Source organism: Pteropus alecto, unplaced genomic scaffold (assembly GCF_000325575.1).
Source record: "Pteropus alecto unplaced genomic scaffold, ASM32557v1 scaffold67, whole genome shotgun sequence".
In the NCBI taxonomy this organism is placed as follows: domain Eukaryota; kingdom Metazoa; phylum Chordata; class Mammalia; order Chiroptera; family Pteropodidae; genus Pteropus; species Pteropus alecto.
This window is the reverse complement of record NW_006441061.1, coordinates 2,004,794-2,020,427: the sequence shown is the minus strand read 5'-3', so window position 1 is coordinate 2,020,427 and position 15,634 is coordinate 2,004,794. Positions and strand designations below refer to the sequence as shown.

Genomic DNA, 15,634 nt, shown 5'->3' with positions numbered 1-15,634 from the left:
GAGCAGGTGACAGACACCCTTTCGTTCTGACAACAAGAACCTGCACACAGCAATCCAGAAATTCTTTCTTTCTGAAACAGAATCTACCACAAAGTACAGGGCAGCAAATTGCACACCCTTTATGAACATTGAACTGAGCAACTAGATCCTGGGATCAGTAAATAATTTATTTTATTTCAGCTGACTAGCCAGGCACTTCAGGTCTTCCCTGACACTGATGGATGGGCTCCTCTGCACGTCCGTCCTGTGTCAGTCGGAGCGGAGGTTTCGCTGCCTGCTCTGGCTCGTTCTTAGCAGGGAGTGTCTGTGCACGGCGTTTACCCGGCAGCCCTGCTGATTCCACAGGAAACGACCTGGCCCCTGCGCGGCAGTGGCCTGTGAGCGTCCACTCCCGCGCTCCGCGGTGCCACCACAGCTGCATGCCCTCTGACGGCGGGGGTGGCCAACGCCCCCACTTTACCTCCTGCCATTTGTTTCTGAGATCAGGGGGTGAGAGAGTCGGACTTTGATCTGCAAGACCCAGTCTTGATCCAGTTTCCCACCAGACTTTCCTATGGTTGAAAAGTTTATCAGAACCTATTAATGAAGGCTATGGCAAAGATCTGATCTTTTTAAATAATTTTAACAAAAAATTATGATTTTTAAAAGCAGTTACTGTGTGCCAAGCATTTTGCTGATCACTCTTTTACATGCATCGTCTCCTGTTGTTTTGGCCCTATTACTAGATAGTACTGATATTATCTCCATATTTTATATGAAGAAACTGGGATATGGGGAAATCTAGTAATAATGAAGCTAGAATCAGAACCGACATCCTTCTGACGCTGAGTCCTACAGCTGACTACTCTATTATGCCCTGAGCACAAGTACCGTATGGGTCTATGACAATTTCCGGTGTGCGGTGAACTTTCACCCCTCTTACCTTATTAAATCCACACAGCACGCTGATGACATTCCCATTTCACGACTGAGAAGCAGGCTCGGAGCGGTTAATGCAATAACGTGATGTGTATAAAGCACTTAGTGGCGACTGGCACACAGCTACCACTTAACAGGCACTAGCTCTCGTTCCCTCACCCTCAGCCATCACATACACACTGAGATGGCCAGTCCCAGGAGGACTGGGCCCGAAACCCAATCCGTGCGCTTCACCCAACCCATCGTGCCACAGATGCCTTGGTCATTCAGAACTGGCCTTCACAAAGGAAGTGACTGCTTCCGTTCGACCAGTCCCAGAGCTTCCGCACGCCCGTCACTCTGCCCGTCCTGTAATGTGGGCGCTGCTGTTTCACCCTCCACTCCCCTCGTTGGTCAGCCGCTGGACTTTGTCCCTTTGGGCCTGCGCCTGACCTCAACCCTCCCCGGCGCAGCCCTCTACGCAGCCCCCGCCTGTCACTGGAGTTGGTTCTCTGGTTGAAATCGATTCACCGTCCCTGCTCTCCCAGCCTGCAGAGTCACCAAACAAAGCCGTCATGTCTGACCATTTCTGTTTCTTGAAAACCTTCTTGGAATATTTCATCTTGCCTGCTTCATCCATGTTTGGCCTAAAAGTACAGATGCTCTTTAAGTGTAGACTTTGGCTTGGGCTAACACCAAATTGAGGGTTTTTTTCCCATTAACTGGTCACCTGTGTGCCTGATCCTGTGTGGCTGACCACAGAGTCAGGCACTAAGACATAGGTACTACCCAAACAGCCAAGACTGGCAGGGTAAAATACGTTTGGGGAAAATCAAAACTAAAAGCATCATGTGGTGGGTACCAGCCATGATCTAGAAAGCCTATAGTATCCTGTTAGTAAGTATTTGCTGGCTGGTGGCAGAAACTGAATTCTGACGCACTCGCCAAGGGGCTGCCCAGAAACCCATGTAAGCAAGGCAGAGGGGGCCGAGATGTCACAGCACACCTCTCCTTCACACGGTACCCTCAAGCAGTGCTTCCTGTCCTGACCCTGTACCAGATCCCCCAACCCCATCCCAGACCTGCTGGCTCAGAACCTCCCCTCAATTGTGAGGTTTGGGAAACCCAGCCTCACAGCATTCAAAGGGAGATAATCCTTCTCCATTCAGAGACACCAAAATGATCATGAGACGTGCATCATGCTTAACTGCCCCTTATCTCTTTGTCTGAGGCTTGAGTTTACTGACTGGGCAGGTCAGCCTGGTTTTCCTGACTCAGTCTCAGGCTGAGAAGTGCTTTAATAGTCATGCCACTTGTGCTAACTTGATTTCTTCAACTTACCATTTGTCAATATAAGTTGTCCCCACGTCACCAAAGGGAAACATAACACACCTTGAATTCATCCCATAATACGAATATGTAATATACATAATGAATTCCATCTGTCATATTGCGCATATAGCCTAACAAAATTCCATATAGGTATACAAATTCTGTATAGGGTTTACAGATAAAGACTATATTATAAAATAACCTCTGCCAAAAGGTTACTTCCATTATCTCTTCATAAAACAGTCCATATGTATAATAATATCCGTGATCACAGTAGATATCTATCAGAATTATCAGGTATAATAGCTCACATCTTAGAGAAGGCAGAGGAGTTTCATCTCATAAACTGACTCCGGTCAGGTTTGTAATGGCTGCCCAGAGCATTATGCTGAGGCAGCGTCTTGAGCTGTGTCTGAGGGCAACATAAAGAAATTCTGTGATTGATTAAAAATGTCTGCCCTGGGCCTGAGCATGATGAGAGGCAGCATATTTGCCATCTGTTGTCTTCCCTGGTTTATCTGTCCTGTTGCAGTTCATATTTAACCCCCTAGTTGATACCTACAAGCCAGCACTCAAGGAAGACCTTATTACAGAGTTATTTTTTAGTAAACTATATGCAGAGGTAAGAAACACATTAACAGCACGAGACTACGTGAGTGAAAGCAAAGAGCTGTAGCCTGGACTTCTACTCCTCGGGCTCACTCTGACGCTAAAACTAGTTCTGTGTGGCTATATGAATAAAACATTTGCCTCGTTACTTTCCGATGGGGTACCTGTGGTGTCAAGTTCAAGTAATACATGATCTGGAAATGTGTGTTCTTAAGTGGATTGAGCTTCCTTCCACGTTTCTGTTTCATTTTCTTTTCGAATACTGAGAAGATAATCCTTCTCCGTTCAAAGACACCAAAATGATCATGAGACGTGCGTCATGCTTAACTCCAAAATCCTTGGATCCACTGAGTACTTTGAGGGTGGCAATGCTAGTGCGAAACAGTTTTTGTGTCCCTATTGTGGCAACATGTTCTGAACCAAAATTCGTAATCAAGCTTAACAAATACTAATGAAGTCGTGAGAGAGCAGGACAGGTTCTATCGAGACGTGTTCCAGAAAGTTCCTTTGCTGCGCCGGTGCTTAGTGCAGGGATGGAGTTGCTGGAGGAGCTCCTGGCTGGGATGCCGGGAACCCTGGGTGCTTTCCTGCCTGCCTGCCCTGCTCCAGTCGCCTGCTCCCGGGTCTGCCCTTTTGAGAATTCCGGCCGACGAATCCAGGTTTAGTGACGGCAGTGTGTCAGACGCTTCCGGGGGCTGAGAAGGGATTGAGAATTGGGGAAAGTCGAGATTACTGGGAACAGGGTATGTGAGAGTCCCTCAGGGTTCTCCATCCTGTCTCCCGCTTCCTCAGCCTTGGCCTTCACGCTCTGACAGTGTACGTGGGCCAGACTGGGAGGAAGGCTGACTTTTCCCCACCCTGGACTGATACTGTTATAAATTCTCTTAGGAAATGGCATTACTGCTTCCGAACTCGCATTATAAGCTCAGCCAAGGTATCCATTTACCAGGAGAATAGTTTGGGGACCTAAATGCCCCAGTACAAAACATCTTTGTAACTGCCTTCTCTACAGAGAGAATTCAGCCCTCCTCTGAGGACAGGTGTATGGGATTGGACAGTCCCGGGCCCCATGTTGTAAGCTCCGCCCTTGTGACCAGGTGCTGTGCCGAGTGTTGCCGTGTGGTCACGGTCCGATTCGTGTTCAGTGCCCCTTAGTTTGCGTTCTAAGGATAATGGCCTAGTCAGGTCCACTTAGATTAGTCACCGACCACACGTTGGAGTTGGCAGCTTTTAGCTGTGTCTCCCAAACAATTTCAGATGGTTAGTCCCTTGAATGGAACCAGCGAGTTGGACCCCAGGACCCCCCTGACCTCAAGAATGTAAGGCTCTCCTGGGTCTCATTTTAGTTGTGACCCACAATGTGATTTCGTCACCTTTTTTGGGTTCCTAGCATATTGCCAAGGCTGTGCTTTTTATACTGGAATGCATTTGATCACCGTGTGAATATACCCACTGTATAAACAATGCATAGCAAGACAGGAGAGCTGGTCTTTTTAAGCCCGGCCAGAGAGTATGAAGATGTGAATTATGATTATAGCTCTGTCATTAATGGGTGACATCAGACAAGTCATATCCCTGCCCTGAGCCGCAATTTCTTCATAGGAGAATGAAAGCCCCAGACTAGGTGATCTCTGAGGTCTCATTAAGCCCAAACAGCCTGTGTGTCTGATCCTGTGTGTAAATTCAGGCAAGTTTCAAAGACTTCCGTGACTGCTCTGTGGACGCTATCGATTGGCCGTGTAGATTCAGCAAAATCCACTCTGGCCAAGAGTTGTTCAGTGGCCCTCCCAGGGGGCTTTTCCAGGCTTTCGTAGGCTCTGGGTAACCTGAAGAGGAGAGGATTGTAGCTCTGCGTAAAAAGCTGCTCCAGGATTTAACAGCAGAGGGGCTTTGATAGTCTTAGATTCCGAGTTGTAGGATATTGATGAATGAACCACAGCTCATGATGTTTGAGCAAATAAACAATAACTCAGGAAATACACTGAGGCATGGAATGTCAAACGCCCTCATTTTTGCCAAATTGGTGTTTTAGCTTCCGAGACGGGTGTTTTAAATATGCCTCACAGGAGTTCGTGCCTCCTGGGACCCTGGGAAACAGCTGATGGGTCGGAACACATTAGACCCAGTCGGAATTGGGCGTCAGCCCCAGCTTTGCCCTTTCGCCTGAGATTCAACTTTAATAATAATTTTAGTAATAATTAATTGAGTCCTTATTATGTGCCAGGCACTCCGCCAAGTTTTTTACATGCTTATGCCATTCTATCTTCGTGACACCTCAGGAACTGGGGCTGTTGTCTCCCTGTTTTACAAAGGTGGAAGGTCATACTCACCGAGGGAGAAGTAACTGCCCAGGGTAACACTAGTGGAATGTGCTAGCAAATCAGGATTTCCAGATTAATAGCATGGAGACCTCATGGGATGGGGGTTCCCCAGCACAATGTTTCCACAACTCCGGGTGTGAGCATGTCCCTACTGATGTTGAATTGAACTCTTGGGGGTCACAGGGAAGAGGAATCCCCAGCGACACTCGGTGATGGGAGGCGATTGTGAGGGTTCATGGGCATTGGTTTCCCCAGCTGGACAGTCGTTCTGGATCCCGGTACTGCCGAGGCTGCGGTGTGGAGTGGGTCCCAGACAGAATTCCCCTCACCCGTCCCCCAGACTGGGGCCAGCAGGTCCCTCGTTCACATCCCTCCTGTGGCTCCTCGAACTCCCCCGTTCTGACCCTCGTCACTGGGTCTGTGTCACAGCCCCGTGCCTGACTCCTGATGATAATGGTCATGAGTAGTAGTGGTAAAGGCCACCAGCTATGTATTAATCACTATTCCAGTCGCTTTACAAGTCTCATTTCGCTTAATCCTCCCAACAAGCCCATGAGCTTGGCACTGTCCTCATCACCAGTGTATAGTAAAGGCCACCAGCTATGTATTAATCACTATTCCAGGCACTTTACAAGTCTCATTTTGCTTAATCCTCCCAACAAGCCCATGGCACTGTCCTCATCGCCAGTGTATAACGACTGGCCTAAGTCACGTAGTTAGGAAGCAGGAAAGCCAGTGTTAGAACTCACGACTCTCAGACTGCAAAGTCCCTGCCCCTCACCTCTGCGCTACTGCCTTTAAGTCTGAAACGGGCTACTGCTGCCTCCTGGTAGAGGTGCAGTCAGCTCTCGGTTTGTCTCTGCGCAGGGGCTGCTCACAGGAGGTGCCCGGTCTGTGTTCGCAGGGGCGGGTGCACAGTGCTAGTTGCCTTGTATGGAAATCTTTCGGTTAGTTAAAACAGACGAGGGACCCCTTGTAAACTCTAAAGCCTAGGACGGATAGTTTCCCCAGGGAGTTGTATATACATTAGAGTTGCATTTTTGTGTATTTTGAGCTGTCTTGTTAAGGAAGGATTTATATGTTGGCGTTGATGTAGGGCAGCGATCAGGCAGTGTTTTCTGCCTTTGACAGTTGGTGTGATAGTTTGCTTCCAGTGAAGTTTGACTCACTGTATCTGGAAGCTGTCAGAAGTGGGAGCATGAAAAGGTCATGACAGATGGCTGTGGATAAGTGGGTAGAGGGAAGAGCTGGGAAAGGGGACAAACGTCCTCCCTTGTTTCCGAGGGAAGGGGCTGACCCTGGCCACCCGGGGCCAGCCCCCGTGTTCTTCTTTTCCTTACCTGCCATGGCTGTGGTGGGGCCTGCCGGGTGGCACCGGGCTGGGCCCCTCCCAGCAGCGCCATCCCTTGGGTCCCTGAGAACTGCCGAAAGGAAGTAATCTTCAGTTACGGTCACTTTTCGTGATTATCAGTTACAGAATTCAACCATAGTCCCTCCTGCATTCTAAAAGTTGGAAAGGAGTACTGAATTCTGAAGTAGAAAGTGAAAAAAAATGTCATCTCTTAAAATCATTTGTCTTCATTCTTGGCGACATTTTTACTTCGGAGAAATACAGAAAAGGAAAGGACATATTTCCCACTCACCAGAGTTGACCACCATTTCCAATTTGGAGCGTGTTCGTTTCCTCTCTTTCCAATAAATACTTTTTCTGTCCTTTTCACGTAACATCCTAAACATTTTTCCAAGTCGAAGTTTTTCTTACACATAATTTTCATGGTTGTGTTGTAGTCTATCATGAGTGGACTGACTAATCCTCTATTGTTGGCCATTTAAGTTGGGGAAATGTAAACGTAAAAGCTACCTTCCCTTGTTTTCTTTATGTCTGTATGTCTATAATTTGAATTACTTAAAAATAGTGTATTTACGTCTATAATTTGAATTACTTAAAAATAGTGTATGAGCAACACTTTAAGGGGTACTTCTGCCTTTCTTTCAGTGACTTTACATAAAAATTTTAGCCAGGGCAATTAAACCATGCTCAAGTGGTCAAAAAATAGATGATAGGTAGGTAGGTAGGTAGGAAGGATTTCATGTCCTGGTTTGCCGTGTGTGAACAAAAATTGGTGTGTGTTTATTGGCACATTTGCATATTTATTTGTTCCTTAGCAAACGTTGAGATCGGAGACTAAAGACGAGTTGGGCAGAGTTCCTTATGATGTCTTCTTGACTCAACTAAGACTGTGCAGAGCAGCGGAAGGCACCGCACTGGGGAACTAGGAGGCTCTGGGTGTGAGAATGGCTTTTCCACATACAGTCTCTCCAGACGGCACCTTCACCTGCCCCAACGTGTGCTATGGAAAACACCCCGCACAGGTCCTGCAGAATAGTGTAGTGGCTGAGAGGACAGATTCTGGAACAAATTTCCTAGTTTTCTTCAAATTCCAGCTTTGCCACTTTTTAGCTGTGTGATCTCAGGCAAGTTACTTAACCTCCCTGTGTTTCAGGTTCCTCCTGTATAACATAGGGATAAACATAGTAACCAAGTTCACAAGGTTTTCTCGAGACCTGAATCAGTGCACATAGTTTGTGCCAGTTGATGTTCACCTGTTCACCTGTCTTGCCCCTGGCCTGGACTGTGGCACCAGCCCTCCAACTGGTCTCCACTCCCTAGGCTGCTGCCTCCTTCCAACCAAGTTGACCTGAGACTCCCACGCCAGAGACAGAAGAGGTCTCTGTTTGCTCCCAGGCTGGATTCTATGGCCTCTTTCTCCAGCAGTGGGGTCTGAGTGTGCTCAGGAACACAGGCTCTGGCCTGGAGTGGAAGCAGAGGGCTGCCACTTCTCCACCCAGAGCAGAGAGGGTGCAGTGGGGCCACATGCCCTGCTGTAAGAAGCTGAGATTCACACGCATCTCAAGTAGGGTGAAATTATTTAATGTACAAAAGGATTTTTCTCATCAGGAAAGATTCCCCTACAGGTTCCTTTAAATAGTGACTCCTCTAGGCAGGCAAGTGTTTTACAGATCATTAACTATTTGACTGAAAGCCTGCAGGGCAGAGAAACTTAAAAATAAAGTGTTAGGGGCCCCTGCCAATTACGGATCAATCCAAAATGAAGATAAAGTATCTGTGGAACTAGAAGTCAGTGGGAAATGTGATTTGATTCGAAAAAAATCTGATTTACACACAACTTTTTTGGAACACGCCAATTGTTTAAATGGTGTTCCACCTGCCTGCCCATCTTGAACCTAATACATTCATCTCCCACGTCTTCATCCCCAAACCCCAGGCTTGGGGTTCCCCTCTGTGCACAGCGACTGCACAATAACCCAGGAAAGGGCGTCATTGGGAAAGTGTTCCTGTGGCCGTGCAGAGCTTAGGCAATTGATGTAGAGATACGGCTGGTAATGGATGAACTATACAGTAACAATTTGCAGATAAAAATAATAGAAGTTAAAGTGTACTTTACATGATAAAAGAAAGATGAAGGAGGACGAGAGTCTGTTACATCTGAGATGGTTACAAAAGTCCTGCTTTGTGAAGTAGGCTCTGTTGAAAAGATTGATGCAATGGGGAGTGACCTTGGCTTGGAGCAGGAGCTGGTGATGTATGTATGAGCATCCCTCTGCTAAATGGACCCAGATTTGTAGCACTAATATACATGGGAGCCCAGAACCAAACTCAGTACGGCAATAAATCAACAGCCACTTTGGGTGTCATTTCTGGTTTATATTCCACTATTGTTCTATCACTTTAATTCATGTCACTATCATCTTTTCATCTGGAACAGTTTTATATAATTTTCCAGTGGAGTTACCTGACAAATCCTATCAAATTAACAAGGCACATTAACAATATTGACTGACTGCGACTTCAAGAGTTGCAGGGCCATAGAACAAAATTTTAAAACCGTGTCTCTCTGGTGATGATTTTTCCCCCTCTCTTTCTGAGAAAGAAGTGTAGGCAGGGTTTATTCCGCATAAGAGATATGCACATTTATTTTGCTCTGCTCGTTTTGACTTTTATCAATGTCAAAATAAGAAGCAGAAGGGTCGGGGCGGGGGGGACACACGAAAAAACACTTGCTACCGACAACCGTGGCGTAAGTACTTTACCTCTGTCAGGGAACTGTAGAAATGTCCAGATCTTTAACAATTAATGACCAAATTGGAGGGAAGAGTGTAACTGGGTAGTCGTAATCTATTTTAAGTGATACATTCTCACCCTCCTGAAATCATCTGGACCTGAACGTCCAGAGTCAATTGGACTTATGACGTTGTGCCTAATTGAAATACGGTGTTCCTGAAATATGTCTAATGACAAATTCCAGCATTCGATTAATAAAAAAATACTAGTTGTTTGTCTTTTCCAACGACCACCGAGCGATGACCGGGGTTAAGTGGCCGCACTGCATTGTCCCCTCCGCAGACGGCAGGCGGGACTCGCTCAGCCTGTCTGGTCGCCTGCCTTTGTCTGCCTGCGGCTTGACGTTCTTTATTCATAAGATAAAACAGAACCTAACAAGTGTGTGGCAGACCTCATCGCCAGAGTCGTATGTGTGTTTGTTTTCTTTTTTAATTTTAAATTTGCTCTCAGACTATGGTCACTGTGGAGTTTTTCGTTTTTGTTTTTGTGTTTTGTCATTTTTGTTTTGTTTTTTGATCTGTTTCTTTTATCTGCTTTTCCTTTTGGCCTACTAAGTTTTCTCACATTGTATTGAAAAATTTCTAAGTGTGAGTCATAAGTGTGAAATGTATTAACTCGGTTTTTTCTGTCGCATTGTGTACATTTGATTGTTTTATTTCTTATATCTTTACTTCATTTTGCTCTTTTCACTTTGACCCTGACCTTTAAACTCTGGCCTAAAAATTAATTACTTTCAAGATTCCATCTGGGGCCCGCTCTCGAAGGCATATTGAAGATTTTTGTCTCATTTCATGACCAGAAATTCTCCATCTTCAACCAAAGAGAAAAGAGGGAGCACGGAGCCCAGCTCCCGTGAGTCGGGCTGAGCGCGCACTGCTTGGTGACGCCAGCAGAGCAGTTGCGGTGCGTGTCCGGTTATCCCTGGACGCCGTCCGCCCTTGGGTTCCCTTTGTTCTCCTAACGCCCTCGCTCCCAGTCGCCGCGCAGTGTGTCACGTCTTCCACAGTTCTGAAAATGAAACCCGAAGGGCCGGGGTTTAACATTCCGGATTCCTGTTATAAAGTCTTTGTTGCATGAAGCTCGCACCGACTGCTCTCTCTCTCTCAGTGGAGAAGCGACCTCCACAGCCTGAAGCCAGGCTCCAAGACTTAAACTTGGAAGATTTTATGTAAAGGACCCTCTGATCCTCCCGTGGCTTCCTTTAAATTTAGCTTGGATAATTATTTAGTGTCAGAGAAAGGAAGAGCTAGATTTTTTTTTTTTCCCTATTTTTAGTTCGTAAGGTTTTTCAAGATCAGAAACTCTTCATTGGTAGCTTAGCTATTTAGGCATAGGTTATATTACAGATTTATCTGTCCAACCCAGATCTTATTCTAGAACAACAACAACAAAAAGACCACTGATCATAATTGGTTTGTAAACGAATCTTATAGTATAGTTATTTAATTACAGTATAGAGGTAATTAATGTAGGATTGACACAATGTAGGTAAACTCTATATTGTATCTGTGTTATATCTAAGATGTATTTCTTAATGCCTTTTTATATATAGTTTTAAGGCGTCCCCTTCCCCAACTCACCCACCCAGGAAACCAGACTATGCAACTTCTTGTGCCATTTGGAATCTCCCTGTGTCTGTCTTAAGCCCATGGCCCTCCCCTGAGCCCCAAGAAATAGCACGTGTTCTCCAATAGAGGATTTACAAAGCAGGTCGAATGATTACACCGAAATCACTTACACCTTCCACTTCTTGTGGCTTCTTTTTTTTTTGTCCTCCCCCCGGCCTTACAGGTATCTCTGGAGACAAAGTAGAGATAGACCCTGTTACGAATCAGAAAGCCAGCACTAAGTTTTGGATTAAGCAGAAACCCATCTCAATCGATTCTGACCTGCTCTGTGCCTGTGACCTTGCTGAAGAAAAAAGCCCCAGTGAGTAGTCCCTTTTATTTATGTCTCCTTTCTCTCTTCCCCCTCTTCCCCTCAATGTGCTGGGTGCCAGGAGAATATATTACCACCGTGTCCTTTTTTCCTTGGGTCTGTTTAATTCATTACCAGAAATTTCTTTTAATCAAACAGGATTGTATTATGGTGCCCAGAGCCTGACATGGGTCCCCATCCTGTTCAGCGTTGATGTCAGCAGAGAACCTCACAGCTCTTGACCCCAGTAGCCCCACCCCCGGGCACTGGGGATGGGAGTGCGGGGGAGGGGCGGGAGAGGGAAGGCTGGGGACAAACTCCTGCTGAGGATGGCAGTCACCAGGGCCCTCATTTCACTTCGTGCACCCTCCCTCTTCCCGTTTGGGGGACTTGACCAGTTAGACTTGGACCTGCCTTCCTTCCTTCCTGGCCAGACCGAGGGAAGCTGGGGGATTTTCTGTGGCAGCTGAAGACTAGATTTAGATGTCCATCATGCCTAAGTGTCAGCACCCTCCAGATTATTGGCATTTGCGCGACCTACCAGCTCGTAATTAAACTCCCGCCTGCTCCCGCAGAAGAGCTCGCTGCCGGTTTGACGCTCCTCTGTTTAAATTATGAAAGTAGATAACAGTCTGGTTGTATATCTTGACGTATTATATTTTTGCAGTTAAGTAATTGAGTGTAGCAGTTAGATTAATCATTTTTAGGACTTCAGTCCCATCAAGGGACAGAAAGGGTGCAGATCACAATGAAATTCCTCCATGGAAGAGAAAAGTTTAAACTGTATAAGGATTCGTTGGATGCCTGGAGAAGGCTATGCGCTAGTGGTCCTCAAAGGCTGTCAGTGTTGCCTGTGGACTCTTTAACATGCGGTCACCCTCGGCCCCCGCCTTGGGTTCTGATTCAGCAACTTGGAGTATGACTCTCGAGCATCTAAAATTATTGTTAATCGGCTTTTTTCCAGTTTCCACTAAATTTGAGAACAAATATTATAAGGAACGACATACCCAAAAGGAATAATAAGAAATGTAAAGTCCAGCAAGTGTTTATAATATGGTTCATGTGTTTGAGATAATACTGACTAAACAGGGGCCTAAAGAGCACGGAGCCCCTGGCTCCCCGGGGCCTCCAGACTGGGCACGAGCCACGTGGTCTCATTTACGGGCAAGCGTTTAATTGTTTTGTCAGATCCAGTGATGCCAGGCTATGTCGTCTCCTCCTTTCAACTCATTGGCCTACAGCTTGACAAGAAGGGAGAACTTCGGGGTGTAGGGGGAAAGGAGTCAGGCCAGGCCCTCCCCACCCCCCGCCCTTCCTGTCATCCCGCGAGGCCTTGACTCTGTGAGGTGGCCGCTGGCAGGGGCTGGTGTGAATGGTGTTGGCAGCTCTGAGGCCCTTGTCCCCAGGCTTCCAGATCCCCCGTGCCTTTAGATAAACACCCTCTTCCTAATCCCTCTCACTCCAGCTTTTCGACCAATAAAGATGTTATTATTCTAGCATCTTTTAGCATCTTTCTTCCCAAGAACTGAGGATGCTTTGAAAAGTAACATTTATGAATCTCCATGTGTCTAAGAAACAAAAGACAATCACATACATGTTGCATAGAGGGATCAGCTTGGTGGGAAGGTTGGGGAAAGAGCTGGGAACAGGATTCAGGTTTCTCTTACACTCACGTCAAGACACTCACCACCAAGAAACCCTGATTCAGGCTCTGAAAGGTGAGGGATGTAGCACGCCCGGCCTAGCGGGGAGCGACAGAAAGGTGCATGACCACCACCTCCCAGTTTTCTCTTGGGATCAGTCACTCAGGAGGTAATTGTCACCTCACCGTGAGTGAGGCCGGGTTCCAAGAATTGGGGATGCAGAGCAGACGTGGGCCCCACCATTTCACTGTTGACAATCCAGCAAGAGAGCCTTTGTCTTCTTTTCAGGCCTGCTGGGTGGCTCTGGGTGAAAACCGCACATGTGAGTCTTACTGAGGTGTCTTCCCCTCTGTCTCTGGGTCCAGAGACCTAGAAATGATGATACTTTCCTGAATAAAGAGATGCACTGCTATGAAACACTTCCTAAGTCCCTGTTTCAAACCGTGTTCCTCAGGGGACCTCTAGGGGCACACGCGTGTGTGCGTGCACGCGTGCATGTGTGGGCATAAAGCCTCCCCTTCAACCAAAGGAGCTCAATCTTTTTCTATTTTGAGATTCTGCATTTAAAAAGTCAACTCTTAAAATTGTTTTATTGCTTAAAAAGAAAAGGTTTAAAAGATAGAGACTTACAGAATAAAATTCAGACTCAGCATAGCCTTTGCAGACGTCGGCTACTGCAGGCTCACAGCCCACAATTTCCCATCCAGAACTTGGGCCATGGACGCTGTGAACTTCTCGTACACAAACACACCTCAAAGCCTGTGCTGCTGCCGTTCCCACTGCCTGGCCTGCACCTCACCCCCACCCTCTAACTTATGGACACCTTTATTTCCCTATGCCCAGCCCACTATTTTTCAAGAGCCAGCTCACCTGGCAGCCTCTCTCTGTAACTTTGCCTCTAGGCGTTTGTACACATCGCTGGTAAAGCACCTCACACACTGCTCTGTATGTCTCTCTGGACTCTTCCCCTCTCTTCCGCCCATCTCCATGCCGAGCTGATTGCCCCAGGAGCCGAGTTCTTTGTGCTCGGCCCCTAGCACAGTGCCTGCAGTTGCCCTCAGTGTATGTTCGCTGTCTTGAAATTGAACTTAATAAGGCCAGAATTTAGAAACCAAAAGTTATTCAATATAATTTATGTTGTAAAGTGCCCAAACAAAGATATATTAAATGAATCGGCTTGATGCTGTGTTATTTTTTTTTTTTTTATGATTTCCAGTATCTTCATCAAATTAATTCAGTGAGTTAATCTAAAAAGTTCATCTTCGAGACCATCATCAGACCTCAGAATTAATCTACGGGGCTGCTTCTTTTTTTAAAGGATTAATGGTAACCCTTTTTATCTTTTGTGTCTGTTGAACCTTAGAAAAAAGTTATTTTAACAGCAGTAAAGAAATGAAAGTCACTATATTTCATAAGTTTAGCCCGTGATTTTTATCAGCATAGTGATGTATGTTTGTAGCTGAGTTCACATCAAAAATTATTCTTGGGGCCTTCTTGAATGAATTATGGCAAAGAGAGAGAGTCTAGAAGTAGATAAGGTTTTTGATTTCTGCAATATATTTCCTTTTTCATGTTTTTATCTCTCATAACACAAGTGTCTTGCCGAAGACGGGAACGTGTGACCAACTGGAATAATTTAGTTGTGAAAATAGAGCGGACGTGTTATTAAACAGCCTTCTTTACAAAAAGGCATTAAGTGTCGGGAGGATAATGAAGTTGTTCCCGGTCTTACTTGAGACGTGTTTGTCAGAGTTTTGAACAAAAAAGAAATGGTTTTTAAAAACCTTCGAATGCAGCCAGTCTGCAGTGTTTATTGAGAAAGCCGCTGTCAAACCATTAATTTGGTCGTCATAAGGAGCACGACGCAAGTTGAATTGATGCCGTATCCAAAAAGTGTGTGAATAGCTGACTTGGCAGAGGGACCGAGCATCAGAGCGCCTGCAGCGAAACCCATAATTACATATATTGTGGAATCAGAAAGACGCACACTGGGAAGCCATGCTCCATAAATAGCAGTTCCGCGGCTCTTCTGCCCCGAACTTCTCCCTCTTAGGCCATGTTCTCAGAGGGAAGATTTATTGCCCTGTCCCTGTGAATGTTTAAGAACCTGGAACTTAACGACTAAATAGATACATGCCTTAAAAAGAAAGCCATACATAAAAATATGGACTCTTACCAGAGTTAGTTGAGAACATCTGGGTGTCAGAAGCCCTGAGAAATTAAGAATAAACTCTGCCTTTCTAGACATCAAAAAAAAAAAAAAAAAAAACCACCAGTGTATGCTGCCATTGTAATTCAAATCAGCAATTTCTCCGTCTGGTTTTGCCACTCCTTAGGATTTCTTTTGCTGTTTTGAAGGATGTCACAGACCTCTAAAAGATAAATTAATTTTAGTTCATTCTAACTGAACAAAGATGTGTGTGGCACATGGAGAATGTCTCCGTATCAGAAACTACCCGGGTTAAATTGTCTCAGAGAAATAATTCTCCATCGTTAATACAGGTCCACACGTAGGCTTTGAATGCGGCGGGCTCTCTTTTTAAGTACTGGCCTCGAATTCCGACACTGAAACAAAAGCAAGGGACCTTTCTGTGAAACTAGCACTCATCAGAGGCTCTCGGCTGTGTTTAAGTGAAGCACCAGACTCACCCAGGCCAGGTCTGGTTTTATCATAAGAAGGTTGTGCAGGTTTAGAGTCTTTCAAGGAAGCAGCCTATCATTAAGGAATCAGATTTAAACCTCAATAAAGTAGCTGTCGTCTTTATAGCTGA

General features: G+C 45.9%; 1 protein-coding gene across 10 annotated transcripts in view; it reads left to right on the top strand.

The window, feature by feature from the left end:
- Positions 1–15,634, top strand: part of MAPKAP1 (mitogen-activated protein kinase associated protein 1) — a 229,560-nt gene that overhangs the window by 193,365 nt on the left and 20,561 nt on the right. For 9 of the 10 annotated variants that reach the window (XM_015594280.2, XM_025051281.1, XM_006917968.3 and 6 more), the window contains one exon: positions 11,095–11,232. The exons of the other annotated variant lie outside the window; for it this stretch is intronic. In XM_015594280.2, coding sequence (XP_015449766.1) covers positions 11,095–11,232 — 138 coding nt within the window. The remainder of the gene's footprint in view (positions 1–11,094; positions 11,233–15,634) is intronic. 10 annotated transcript variants of the gene reach the window in all.